This window comes from Narcine bancroftii, chromosome 8 (genome assembly GCF_036971445.1).
Source record: "Narcine bancroftii isolate sNarBan1 chromosome 8, sNarBan1.hap1, whole genome shotgun sequence".
NCBI classification, from domain to species: domain Eukaryota; kingdom Metazoa; phylum Chordata; class Chondrichthyes; order Torpediniformes; family Narcinidae; genus Narcine; species Narcine bancroftii.
The window spans coordinates 65,015,849-65,030,099 of NC_091476.1; the positions used below are offsets into that span (position 1 = coordinate 65,015,849).

The following is a 14,251-nucleotide window of genomic DNA, read 5'->3' on the forward strand; positions in this document are numbered from 1 at the left end:
TCTGACCACACTGAATCCCTGCTGTTGGCGCACTTTTGATCTTTTGTTTCAACTGGAGATGGTTCCAGAGCTGGGTGAAAACTTTTCATTCTGGACTCTCCCAGTTTGTTGTGTTTGCCCTACAAAGTGAACAATGGGAGGAAGCTTTCATGTGCAGCTACAGCTGCAGGAAACTGGATGGTGTGGCTGCTTCAAATGTAGGCGGCACGCCACTTGTGCACGCCTGCAATCCAGGCATTGCATCGCACCGGGTGCAGAGGGTGCTTGCCGGAGCGGTGGAGATTTACAGCTTTGACTCACTGGATTACTGTGGTTTGTGTCGTATCGTTGTAATACTGCCACACAGTGCTACCAGGTAGTTCTGATTTAACGTGGATCAACTACTTTTGTATAAATCATTTGCTAGCATTGGCTTGTCTTTAAACATTAGGTGCAGGTTGCAGTGATAAGGTGGTGAATATCATTTTCTCGTGTGCAACAGTACATTACCTTGAATACCTTCAGCCCCACCCTTGCATGCTCAAGGTTAAAGTGATAGCAATGTAATCGAGAACATCACCTCCAGTCAAAATTCAAGAAAGCACAAATCACTTTTATTTTAACACAAGCACGTCCAAGTTTTGCCTCAGAGACTTTATGCACAGCATTCGATTAAATCACATCATTCATTGTAACAGGAACGTTAATTTTTTTTAAAATAGACATACATCACGGTAACGGACGCTTCTGGCCCAGGGACCAGTGCTACCCAATACCTCAGATTAGCCTACAAACCCCCATATGTTGTGGGGTTTTTTTGGACCGGAGTTGGAAACCCACGAAGACATGGCGAGAATGTACAGATCCCTTACAGAAAGTGGCCGGATTAGGATCCGGGTCACTGACCCTGCTGCCGAATTGCAGCACCCACCCAGGCAGCGCCCCCTTCCCATCAAGGAGGAGCAGCTGGAAGATGTCCAGCGATGCAAAATTAGCCCCTTCCGTTCTGCCATCAGTCTTTTCATGAACCACAGACACTTTTCTCTTGCACTAATTTATTTTTAAGATGTAATTTATAGCAATTTTGCACCTGAAATGACCTTCTGAAATTAAATTTTCTCCGGGAAAGCTGTTTCCCAAGAGTGGGAGTCCAGTCCCATCCTGTTCCTCAAAACCAGCCTGCGTATATACTTTACAGTATGGAAACTTCTAGTCTGCACCGATCTATGTGAAACTCCACTAGTCCCACCTACCCACTCCCTGCCCATAACCCTCCAACCCCCTCACATCCATGTACTCATCCAACCTCCTCTTAAATGATAGAATTGACCCTGCTGCAACTACCTCTTCCAGAAGGTCATTCCACTCAGCCACCACTCTGAGTGAAGATGCTTCGTCTTATATTACTCCTAAAGTTTTGCCCCCTAACCTTTAACTTATGGCCTCTCGATTCAATCTTCCCTACCCTCAGAGGAAAGAGCCTATTTACATCAATACTGTCTATCCCCCTCATAATTTTAAATACCTCTATCAAATCCCCCCCTCAACCTTCTACACCCCAGTCTACTCAATCTTTCATGGAAGCAGTGGCAATTGGGTTTCTCCTAGATCAGGGGTGTCAAACTCAAATTCACAGAGGGCCAAAATTAAAAACTTGGACTAAGTCGTGGGCCAAACTAAATAATTATTGAAAATTTTCAACAACATCTGCATGTTTTCTCTTCTTTCAACATATGTAATGTTAAACTTTTTCTTATTAAAATAAATGTTTAATAATAGTTTTAGTTCAACTCTTTCCAGAAGAAGCATTAACAAATAAGAAATAAAATATTCAATAATATTTCTCTATAGCCTTTAACTCCTTTTAAATGTATTTTTTCATAAGCCAACAAGTCAAAAAAAGAACTTGCTTCAATGACAACAGGTTTGTCTTTTAAAATGATGAACATATAGTCTCTGTCTCCCACCTGTCTTGAAAGGTCCTGTTTTCTGTCTTTCGTTTGGCCATTTTTCGTAAGGGGTTTATTACATGTGAGTTGGGCGACAGGTCGCAGATGCTAATGAAAGTAAAGAGAGGAGGTGGGGGCGATTAGTGGGCTGACGGGCCGGCGTCAATGCATTTGCAAAGCATTCTGGGATTTGTATTAGCTGTGCATGCGCTATACTGGCGCGGCGGCCAGCGGGCCAGCTCTAAAACATATTTGATATGATCTTGCGGGCCAAATATAATTATATCATGGGCCAAATTTTGCCCGCGGGCCTGAGTTTGACATGTGTGCCCTAGATCCTTACAGTCACACTTCAGGTGACGCAGTTCCGACTTTGAACTGTGGAGAATACAGCTCGAACCTAGATTTGGTTCTGATCTTAAGTGTAGTTCATTTCTGTAATTAACTGTGCCCTTACAGCATCAATGTATCTCACACAGGCAATCCTAGTGAGGAGATTCTTTTGAGAGCAATGGGTTTTAAAATATCAATGCTTATAAACACATTTGCTGAAAATTATGGAGCAGCTCATTTAGCGCCACACTCTTACAGCGCCAGCAACCCGGGTTTGAATCTGGTGCTCTCTGTAAGGAGTTTGTACGTTCTCCCCATGCCTGCGTAGGTTTCCTCCCACCCTTCAAAAACGTACCTGGAGGGAGGAGGGCTGTAGGTCAATTAGGTGCATTTGGGCAGCACGGGTTCATGGGCCGAAAAGGCCCATTTCCATGCTGTATGTCTACATTTAAATTATAATCAATGGCTTGGTCCCAGATGTTACTGAGCAGTGCAAACTTTCCATTGGAACAATCGCTTCCAGAAACCATTGGCTTCGTTTAATGGCAACGTGCATGGGTAAGGTTTCCAAGCAATACATTTCAATTCTTGATTCTCTGAGACAGTCATTCTCAACGGGGCCCCCACCCACCCCCCCCCTTACCCCCAGTCTTTGTTTTCACAAATATTTGTTTTTTCATGTAGTCAGTGGGAAATGGGGAAGAATCCAAAACTTAATTGCTTCACAGGGAAGGGGGTCTACAAACTTTGGGCAGAGTCCTATGGAGGTGGTGGGGGGGGGGGGGGGCTGCAGCTGGAGAAGGGTTGAGAATAACTGCTGTAAGGGGCAAGGCCCACACTACTCCCTGACTGCCCTAAAAAGGTGCATTGTAATCTGTGTGCTGTTGGATGGGCCCCCGTCATATTTATATTAAAGTTCAAAGCACACAGCTAACCTTTCAGTGGTTAAAATTCTTAATCTAGTACCCCAGGAATTTTGGGGATACAAGCCATCAGGCATCTACTCTGGCATCAGTAAGTTCACGGCTGATTGAATGATCGGCTCACCTCCTTTCCCCCATATCCCTCAATTTCCCCCTACTATTGTAAAAATCTATCCAACCTTGTCTTAAGTATATAGACTGAGGTTGCCTCCACTGCTTCAACGGGCAGCAAATTCTGCAGATTCAATCACCCCCCCCCCCCCCCCAGAAAAGCAGTTCCTCCTCATCCTAAATCTACGACCCTGAATGTTGAGGCCACCCTCCCCCCTACAGTTTGAGATAATACTTTTTTTTTCTTTTTAAAGCAGCCATTCTCAACCTTTGTTTCGGCTGCGCACCCACCCCCCCGGACTCTCCTCAAAGTTCATGGGCCCTCTCCTCTGTGAAGCCATCACATTTTCGTTTCTTCTGTAATTCTCTCTCCAGTGCATTCCAGGCACCACACCTCTCTGTGTAAAAAAATACTTAACTCTTGTGTCTCTCCTAAACTTTCCTCCCTTCATTTTGTACAGAATGGGGGAGGGGGGGGATGGATTTCATTAGTACAGATGCAGAAAGGTGGCTTCCCCATGGAGTCTAGGGCATAACTTCAGGGTTGAATTAGGGCATCCACTTACAACAGAAGGATCTTTTTTGCCAGAGGCTGGTGAATGTGTTACCACAGGCAATTGTGGAGGCCAGATCATTGGGTGTATTTTAAGGCAGAGAGTGATCAGTTCTTGATGAGCCAGGGCACCAAAGGTTGTGGGGAAAAGAGGGTAGAGGGGCTGTGGTAAATAGATCAGCCCATGATTATATAGCGAGGCAGACTTGATGGGCCGAATAGCCTGTTACTGCTCCCACTGAGATGGGAGCAGAAATGCACACGAATTATGTACAGATCCTCATGTTGAGTAGGCAAGATCTGACTAATTATCTCTAAGGATAAGCATGTAAATCCCTCATACAGTACAAAAGTCTTCAAAAATAGAATTGTAACAAAATATATTTTGTACATTTAAAAATTCTCCCTACCATTGAACTTGGTCCTCATAACGGTCAAAGGAGCAAAAATAACTAAAGTTATCACAGGTGGTGAGTGACTGGGGACCTGCAGCCTCACCTCTAGGGCACACGTCAAGTACCCTGGCTGGATAAATTCAACAGGTCACGCAGTGTCTGCAGGAAGCAAAGGGTGACCAGCGTTTCGGGCCTGAGGGCCTTCATCAAGGCATTAGCAAAAAAAGCAGGCAGCCATTTGAATAGAAAGATGGGGTGAGAGAGGAAGGAAGAAGGCGCAGGGAGAGGAGCACGGGCCAATGGACAGGAGGTCAAAGGTGGGAGGGGAGCTCTTTGACGATGGATGGAGAGCTGGAGGAGAGGAGACAGGGATAGGGGAAAAAGAGAGACCGAGGGGCAGGAGGAGGGTCTCATAACTTCGAAGATTCCAAAAGTGCCATTAAAGTTTGAATTGGCACAATAGATGAGTGGCAGCAACGAGATCTTCTATCAGATGGAAGATTGAAGTCAAGAAATCCTCTTGGGCGGATGTAAAAGATTTAAGGACCATCATTGGTTCACAAAAGATGGTCTTGAGAAGCCTGGGCTTCGGGGAAACCTAAATGGCAAAAGGCTCTATACAAATGCAATAATCTTTCTGATACAAGTACCCGTGGAGGGGGGGTTGGTGGAGACACGTCATGCATTTACAAAAAGCTTTCTCTGCAAGAGACATCCTCGAACGAGTGAGGAGAGCCAGCCAGGGCTTCCTCAGAGCATGAGTGAGTCACGAACCCCAGGGCCAAAGGCGACCCCACCTCCGCCTGGCCGAGATGTGGGCCCCGTGGTTCCATGAGGATTGAGCTTCGAGGGCCGTGTCAGGTTGCGCCAAAATCCTCTTCCTCTGCTGACGTAGTATTGTCTTTGTGCTCACCCAATCTGGGAGGGGAGGGGTGGGGGGGGTGCTCGAGTCCAGCAGAGAATTCAAAAAGAATGATCACGTCAAAAACACTGCGGCCTCGGAGATGGACTTTAATGCGGGGTTGAAGGGGAGCGGGGGCAGCTGAGTTCCTCCACCCCCACCACCCCTCTGCTCCTCTACATCTCCCCCAGCCAAGTCCTCTTCCCCAACCCCGGCCAGTGGAATGGAATTTACGGCGCTTCCCTACGGCCGACTCCCACCTCGCAGGCACTGCTCGACTCCCTCGCTGCCCAGCTCCAGAATATGGTCGGAGTTCCAGTCACGCAGGAAAATGGCCCTGAGCTGGCTCTGCACCGTCCCGGGGTTCTCCGCATCCGGCCCAGTCTGGTTGATGACCAGGCCCACGCCAGCCGTTCTGACGAAGTAGTCTTCAGACCAGTTGGACGTGCCTTCGGAACGAGGAACCTTGGTTACGACTGCGGGGTCATCACGGCTCAGAAACCCGGCCCTTCACCCAACTCGTCTCTGCCAACCAACTTCTAGAGCCAGTCCCACTGGCCTGCGCGCATTCACCTCTAAACCAATGGTGTATTCTACTCACATACCATTTTAAGTAATTCCTTACTAACCACAGAACACCTATGGCATCCTATTCCCTATCCTGTTTAACCTTTCCCTATAACTCAGTTCCTGAACTGAACTGAGTAAAACTTCTCTCCCCTCTTTCAATCTTATTGATATCTTTCCTGTAGTTCGGTGACCAAATCTGCACACAATACTCCAAATTTGGCCTCACCAAGGTCTTATACAACTTTACCATAACATCTCAACTCCTATAATTAAAGGTTTTTTTTCCCAGAGATGGTGGAACGAGCTGCCAAGTGGAGACAATTACAGCGTTTCAAAGACATATGGGGACAGGTGCCTGGATAAGGATGGCTTTGAGCAGCAGTTCTCAACCTTTGTTTTCCACTCACATACCACCTTAAGTATTAACCACAGCTCAAGCACAGCAAGGGTGGCCAAACTTTCTTAACAAAAGAGCCACATATGATAAACGTCAGGTGTCTGAGAGCCATAAGGAATGAAGAAATACTGCGGACACATTTTTATGGGAGGTCGGGGTCACATGGGCGGGTGGAAGGGGCGTTGGGAGTCGGATGGGCGGTCAGTTGGGAAGGGAAGCCAGCTGGAGCACCGGGGAGCTCCAGAGAGTGGGTGGGCTGGATCACGTTTACCTTCCGCTAACTTCACTTCCCGCAACACAGCCACACGCGCCACAATCATGCGATCGAAGGCCACGCACACTAACACCGCTCGCCCAACATATTTCCATGAGGTGCACATGCTCGAGAGCCACCCCTGACCCCATCCTATGTCAATGTGGTTAGTAAGGGATTACTCAAGGTGATATGTGAGTGGAAAGAAAAAGGATGAGAATCACTGCTCTGAACCTTTCCTATCTGTCAGCCTGTCTCAATGCCTTTCAAATATTGTAATTAACCCTACTGCTACAACTTCCTTTGCCAGCTGGTCCCACGATCCCCCTCAGCCCCTTTTTAAATCTCCCCCCTCCTTCACCTTAAATATTTTAAACTCGTACCTCGAGGGGTAACTTTTGTTTTACAGAGGGTGGTGGGTGTATGGAATGGGCTGCCGGAGGAGGTAGTTGAAGCAGGGACTATTGTAACGTTTAAGAAATTAGATCCGTGGATGGGTTGAGAGGGACAAATGCAGGCAGGTGGGATCAGTGTGGGCAGGTCATTCGGACGGATCCATGGATAGGACGGGTTTGGAGAGAGACAGGCCAAACGCAGGCAGGTGGGACCAGTGTGGGCAGGACAGATACATGGATGGGACGGGTTTGGAGATACAGGCCAAAAGCAGGCAGGATGGACGAAAGTTTAAAATTGGCCCGCCTCGCTGTTAGTTCACCAATCGGGAAACAAGGAATCTCAAGCAACCAGAAAATACACTTAGCCGTCATCTACCAATCTCCATAGGTGCCGGATACCAGGGGTTTTACTGCATTTGCTACTCTAACCCTGGGAAAAACATAGCTGGCTGTCCACCGTATTGAAGTCCCTCATAATCTCACCGACCTCTATCGACTCTTATCCGCTCCATGTGACACGTTCCACAATCCAGGAAACATCCTGCTCTCATATACGCCATCGTATAGGACCATCCTTGAAACTTAAAAAATTCACCTTGAAATTTGGGCCATCCTAAACATTTGAACCTTGACGAAGAATTTGCAGCACTGGCACCATCTCGTGCCTGCCCCCATTAGTTATCTCCAAAGTCTCCACGCTCCTCTACAGGGTCCATCTACCCGTCAACTCTGTACAGGCTTTAAACGACTTGTCGCAGGAGCTGACAATGGTCTAAAAATACCCAAATAAAATTGTAACCTCTACGGGGTTGTTTGTTATTAAAATATTGTGATTTGCTTGTAACAGCATCCACTGGTCAGCAGTAAATGTTAGATTTGGGGGTGGGGGGGGGTCATCTTAAACAAAACCACCATTATAGGGCCGTCCTACATGATGGCATGTATTGGTGAATCTCCTCCAGCCCCTCTCCAAAGCCGCCACATCCTTCCTGTAGTGAGGTGAGCAGAACTGAACACAATGCTCCCAAGTGTTACCCCACCACCTCCCCGTTACCGCTCAACTTACCGATGTAGGCCACTCGGTCAGTGACCATGTACTTGTTGTGATTGACTCTGCCGAAGGGAATCCTTTCCTGCTCCTTCGTGGCGGGAACCTGAAATATTTTCTGCAAATGGAATATAAAATTGGGGGTGGCTCCATCCAGAATGTTACAGGAAGAGACCGAGCTTTCTCTCCTGACCATCCACATCCACTCCACCCCCCGTCCCCCACCCCCCACCCAACTTAAGAGTCACAGCACTATCCCTAATATCCAAGCATCTAAACTTGTTATGCTGGAAGTCCGACAAGGGTCCTTCTTATTAACAATGGATTAAGGAAATTTGTTTCTTTATTAAACTGGAGAAAATCAAATACACTTAAAGAGGAAATTTTTCCACCATTTATGGTTTTTTTTTCTCTGAATTATGAGTCCTTACGGAGTAAAAGACTGTGAGACATTTGTATCAGTAGAATTGGTAATAGACTACCAAGGTGGTTGGGGGAGCTGGGGTGTATGTGAACATTTGTGTATACATGTCCTGATTTTTCCTGTTAAAAAATAATAGGAGCACAATGTACATCTGTATAACATCTTTGATGCACAATAAATAATTCCTTGAAAGTGGCGTCACAGGTGGACAGGGTTGTACAGAGAGCCTTTGGCACATTGGCCTTCATAAATCAAAGTATTGAGTACAAGAGCTGGGATGTGCAAGACATTGGTGAGGCCAAATTTGGAGTATTATGTGCAGTTTTGGTCATCGAACTATAGGAAATAAGAAAGAAAGAGTGCAGAGATTTACTAGGATGTTGCCTCAGGAACTTAGGAACTGAGTTACAGGGAAAGGTTAAACAGGTGAGGACTTTATTCCCTGGAGATTTGATCGAGGTATTTAAAATTATGAAGGGATAGACCGGGTAAATGTAGGTCGGTTTTTCCCACTGAAGGTAGGTGAGATGCAAACCAGAGGACACAGGTTAAGGGTGAAAGGGGAAAAGTTTAGGGGAAACCTCTTCACACAGGTGGGTGGGGGGGGGGGTGTGGGGGGAAATGACCTGCTGGCTGAAGTGGGAAATGCGGGCTCAGTTTTATTCCCAACCTGCCCATGCCAACCAAAATGCCTGATTACATTTTGCCCCGTATCCCTCTAGGCCAGTGGTTTTCAAACTTTTTCTTTCCACCTGAAGTCATCCCTAGGTGCTCTGTGATCAGTAAGGGGTTGCTTCAGGTAGAAAGAAAAAGGTTTGAAAACCACTGTTTGAATCGTCCCTCATGGACTCGTTATGTGCAGGGTTTCAGAGCTCCCATAGGAAATAGGCCAATGGCAATTTTTCTCAAGCCAAATATTTCAGCAACAATTGAGTCTGGTGCAGTGATTCTCAACTTTCCCTTCCCGCCCACATCCCACCTTAGACAACCCCTTACTAGTCATGGAGCCCCGATGGCAGTGGGATGTGAGTGGGAAAAAGTTGAGAACCACTGCTCTAGACCATGGATCCATTCAAATGTTTCTCACCATGTGGCAATAGCAACTGCCTCAACCACCTCCTCCGGCGGTCTACAGAGGCACACCCAGCTTCGAATCCGGCACTGTCTGCGAGGAGGTTGCACGTTCTCCCCGCGTTCGCATGGGTTTCCACCCACGTCCCAGAGACGGGCAGCCCAGGATAATTGGGTGCATCTGAATGGCGCAGGCTGCGTCTCCAAATTAAATTTTAAGAGATAATCGTAAAACTAAACTCACCACCTCAACCTTGCAGCCCAGCGGTTCCTTGCTGAGAACCTTCAGTGACTCCAGGAAGACCAACATAGGGGGGTAAGTGTGTGGCCAACAGCTGATCAGTAGGCGGACTGTCACCTTCCGTATACAGGCAGCTTCACGCAACCGGTTCTCAACCACCGGCCAGAACCTGGGGGGTGGGGTTTGAGCTGTTTATTTCTTCTAAGTACAACCTGACGAAACAGCCATCTCCGGACCTCAGGGTGAAACACGCAGACCCACAACCACACATACAGACAAACAGTATGTATGCATGACACGTATTGTTTCATGAATATGAACATCTCAGAGGGTCAGTACAAGCGGTTCCTTTGGTCGTTCTCACTGCCCGTGGGAGGAAGCTGTTCCTCGGCCTGGTGGTGCTGGCTCTGATCCTCCTGGATCTCTTCCCCCAACAGGAGCAGCCGTGTGTGGGGGTGGAAGGGAGTCCTCCACGATTTTGCCCGCCCTCTTCAAACAACGATCCCGGTCGATCACGTCGATGCCAGGGGAGATCCCAGTAATCCTCTCTACCACTTTTACAATCCATGTCTCTACACTGTGATGCAGCCAGGATGCTCTCACTCAAGCTCCTGCAGAAGGTTGACATGATAGCGGGCGGTAGCCTCGCCCAGTTCAGACTTCTCAGGACATAGAGTCGCTGTTGCGCCTTCCTGACTAGCAAGGGGATGTGTGTCCACGAGAGGTCACTGGCTAGGAACTTAGCACTCTCCACTCAGAGGGTTACGAGGGTTTTGTTCGGTACAACATTGTGGGATGAAGGGCCTGTCACATAATCACATGGAACATTCCAGCATCGTCCAGGCTCTTCATCCCACGATGTTGTGCCGACCTATAGATACCAACTCAACAATCTAACCCTTCCCGACCTCGCACCCATAACCCTCGATTTTCCTTCCCTCCACGTGCCTGTCAAAGAGTTTCTAATGTTCCAGCCTCCACCACCATCCCCGGCAAAGCACTCTCTCTATAACAAAAACCTACCCCCTAACGGTCTCCCCTAAACCTCCCTCCCCTCACCTGACAAAACGTCCTCCACTATTTGCTACCGTCGTCCCAGGAAGCAGGCGCCGGCCGTCCACGCCTCTCAAAATCTTGTCAACCTCTATCAAGTCTTTTCTCATCCTTCTTTGCTCCAAAGAGAAAAGCCCCCTTGCTAACCTTGTCTCATCCTGTGCTCTCCCCCCCCCCCCCACCTCATCCCCACCTCCTGATGTTAGGCACTCCCGGAGAAGGCCTTGGGGACCGAAACGCCGACCGCCTCTTGCCTTCCATGGAGACTGCGGTTTATTGGCTCTGCCCGGGAATTACGGGGACTCCCCTTAACCAGTTCGTTCTGGTTCCCTCCTCACAGCCCCAAACAAATGCCTCCCCTCCATGGACCCGGGTACTTGTTAGCCAGCTGAACCCATTCTTATCTGCACCTACCTCTGGGGGTGACAGAACTGGCAGAGCGGGAGGATATCCATAACAGAAATGAAGACAAACTCCTTGGCGTCTTCGATGACACTTAGGATGGCGTCCAGGTCTGCGGTCCGTCCGGAGGCACTCAGGGACGGAGGCGCACTCTGGAAATGGGGGGGGGGGGTGGGGGGGTGCATGAGAGGAGACAAACTTTAATCCAGAGACCTCTGTCTCAGGGCACAAGGGTACCGGAGAGCAAGGGGCCACGGTGTAGTTTGCCACAGGACACGGGGGTCATGGACTAGGAGGGGGCAGGTGGGTCAGCTTTGGTCTGGGGGGGGTGGGCACAGTTGTCAGGGTAACTCACACGAGGGTAGGGGGTGCAGAGAGCATCAGACAGTAAGTGGGGTGATGGGTTGGGGTGGGGCAAAGGATCAGTGGGACCATCTCCCCCTCCTAACCGCTTCAACTCCCCACTTCCTGTAGCATCTCCTCACCCTCCCTCTTTACCCCCTTCCTCCTCATCACCTCCACCCCTCCCTAAACCTCCTTCACCCCCTTCCCTCCACCCCTCTCAGCCCCCTTCCCTCCCTCCCCTAGCCCCATTCTCTCCACCCCTCCCTCAGCTCCCTTCCCTCCTCCCCCTCACTCAGCTCCCTTCCCTCCTCCCCCTCCTCACCACCTCCTCCCCTCCCAGCCCCCTTCCCTCCCTCCCTCCCCTAGCCCCCTTCCCTCCACCCCTCCCTCAGCTCCCTTCCCACCTCCCCCTCCCTCAGCCCCCTTCCCTCCCTCCCCAGCCCCCTTCCCTCCACCCCTACCTCAGCTTTCCCTCTCTCCCCTCCCTCACCCCTTCCCTCCATTCCTCCCTCAGCCTCTTCCCTCCACCCCTCCCTCACCACCTTCCTTCCTCTCCCTGGTGCTCCTTCCTCACCCACCCTCCTGCCTCACCACACTTCCACAGCGAACCCATCCTCGCCCACTCCCAACACCTCTCCCCTCCCCTTCCTTTCCTCCCCCTCCCCCTTGCTCCCCCTCTGCTGTGTAGGGATCCCATTTCCATCCCAGGTCCCACTGCCAGCCAATGTTGCCTTCCACTGCCCCCTCATGGCTGTGCTCTGTGTTTGCAGACACTACCCCCTCATGGCTGCACTCTGTGTTGCAGACACTGTGCTTGTAGTAAATGCTGGAGGAACTTGGCTAGTCTTTTCAGCTGAGACAGAGCCTAAGTCCTTCTTCCAATGCAAGAAGCATAGTGAACAAGGTAGATGAGCTGAGAGCATGGATAGATACTTGGGGTCACGATATTGTGGCAATTAGTGAGACCTGGCTACAGGAGGGGCAGGACTGGCAACTTAATATTCCAGGATACATTTGTTTTAGATGTGATAGATCAGGGGGTAAAAAAGGAGGAGTTGCTCTGCTTGTTAAGGAGGACATTACTGCCGTGAGGTGGCAGGATGGTATGGAAGGATCGACCAGTGAGGCTGTTTGGATGGAATTGAGGGGTGGAGAAGGCAAGAGGGTGCTAATAGAGGTGTATTACAGACCACCAAATGGGCCAAGAAAATTAGAGGAACAAATTTGTAGGGAGATAACGTATATGTGTGAAAATCATAAGGTAGTGATCATGGGAGATTTTAACTTCCCACACATTGATTGGGATACCCATATGGTTAGAGGGCTGGATGGGCTGGAGTTCGTTAAATGTGTTCAGGATTGTTTTCTAAATCAGTTAGTAGAAGAACCGACTCGGGATGGTGTAATACTGGATCTCCTGTTAGGGAACGAGCTAGGTCAGGTAGCGGACATTAATGTTGGAGAACCACTTGGGTCTAGTGATCATAATTCTGTTAGTTTTAGGGTAGTTTTAGGGAAGAGCAAGGAGAGGCCTAAAGTTGAGGTTCTGGATTGGAAAAGAGCAAATTTCGAAGGAATAAGAAGGGATTTGGGGAGTATTGAGTGGGACAGGATATTTTCAGGTAAGGATGTTAATGAAAAATGGAGGATATTCAAAAAAGAAATTTTGAGGGTACAGAGGAGATATGTCCCAGTGTGGATCAAAGGAAAGGCTGGAAGTCATAGGGAGGCTTGGTTTTCGAGGAATATTGGAAATTTGGTTAGGAGAAAAAGGGAGGTGTACAAGAGGTACAAAGAGCAGGGAGCTGAGAAGTTGAAGGAGGACTACAAGGAGTGTAGAAGGAATCTTAAGAAAGAAATTAGAAAGGCCAAAAAAAGGCATGAAGAGGCTTTGGCTGACAGAGTAAAAATAAATCCAAAGGGTTTCTATAAGTACATTAAAAGTAAAAGATTAGTGAGAGATAAAATTGGACCCCTTGTAGATAGTGAGGGTAGACTGAGTGAGAAGTCTGAGGGTGAGAAGTCTGAGGAAATGGGGGAAATTTTGAATGATTTCTTTGCCTTGGTATTCACTAGGGAAAAAAATGTTGAACCAGTTGAAGTAAAGAAAAATAGTGGGGAGGTCATGAAGCATATAAGGATAACCGAGGAGGTCGTGATGGCTGTGTTAAAAAAGATAAAGGTGGATAAATCTCCCGGACCGGACAAAATATTTCCTAGGACACTCAGGGAGGCTAGTGGACAGTTAGTGGGGCCATTAACAGAGATATTTAGGATGTCACTGGCCACGGGGGTGGTACCAAAGAATTGGAGGATGGCGCATGTGGTTCCTCTGTTTATGAAAGGGTCCAAATGCAAACCTGGGAATTATAGGCCTGTAAGTCTGACGTCTGTGGTGGGCAAGTTGGAAAGTGTTCTGAGGGATGCTATTTACAAATTTTTGGAGGTACAGGGATTGATAGGGAGTAATCAGCATGGTTTTGTCAGGGGTAGATCATGCTTGACAAACCTGATTGAATTCTTCGAGGGGGTTACAAAAAAGGTTGATGAAGGGAAAGCTGTGGATGTTGTCTATTCGGACTTTAGTAAAGCTTTTGACAAAGTTCCCCACAGGAGGTTAGGAAAAAAGGTGGAGGCATTAGGTATAAATAAGGAGGTAGTGAAATGGATTCAGCAGTGGTTGAATGGGAGGTGTCAGAGAGTAGTGGTAGAAAATTGTTTGTCCAATTGGAGGCCGGTGACTAGTGGAGTTCCTCAGGGTTCGGTCCTGGGTCCACTATTATTTGTTATATATATTAACGATCTGGATGTAGGGGTGGAGAATTGGATAAGCAAGTTTGCGGATGACACAAAGATTGGTGGTGTTGTGGACAGAGAGGTAGATTACCGTAGATTAAAAGGTGATTTA

General features: G+C 48.3%; 1 protein-coding gene across 5 annotated transcripts in view; it reads right to left on the bottom strand.

Moving 5' to 3' along the window:
- Positions 1-571: 571 nt before the first annotated feature.
- Positions 572-14,251, bottom strand: part of pld7 (phospholipase D family, member 7) — a 30,496-nt gene continuing 16,816 nt past the window's right edge. For 4 of the 5 annotated variants that reach the window (XM_069893872.1, XM_069893871.1, XM_069893870.1 and 1 more), the window contains 5 exons: positions 11,011-11,150; positions 9,547-9,712; positions 7,826-7,925; positions 5,405-5,593; positions 572-2,036 (listed from right to left, as the gene is read on the bottom strand). In XM_069893872.1, coding sequence (XP_069749973.1) covers positions 2,005-2,036; positions 5,405-5,593; positions 7,826-7,925; positions 9,547-9,712; positions 11,011-11,150 — 627 coding nt within the window. In that variant the 3' untranslated portion in view covers positions 572-2,004. The remainder of the gene's footprint in view (positions 2,037-5,404; positions 5,594-7,825; positions 7,926-9,546; positions 9,713-11,010; positions 11,151-14,251) is intronic. The other variant, XM_069893874.1, reaches the window with a different exon arrangement.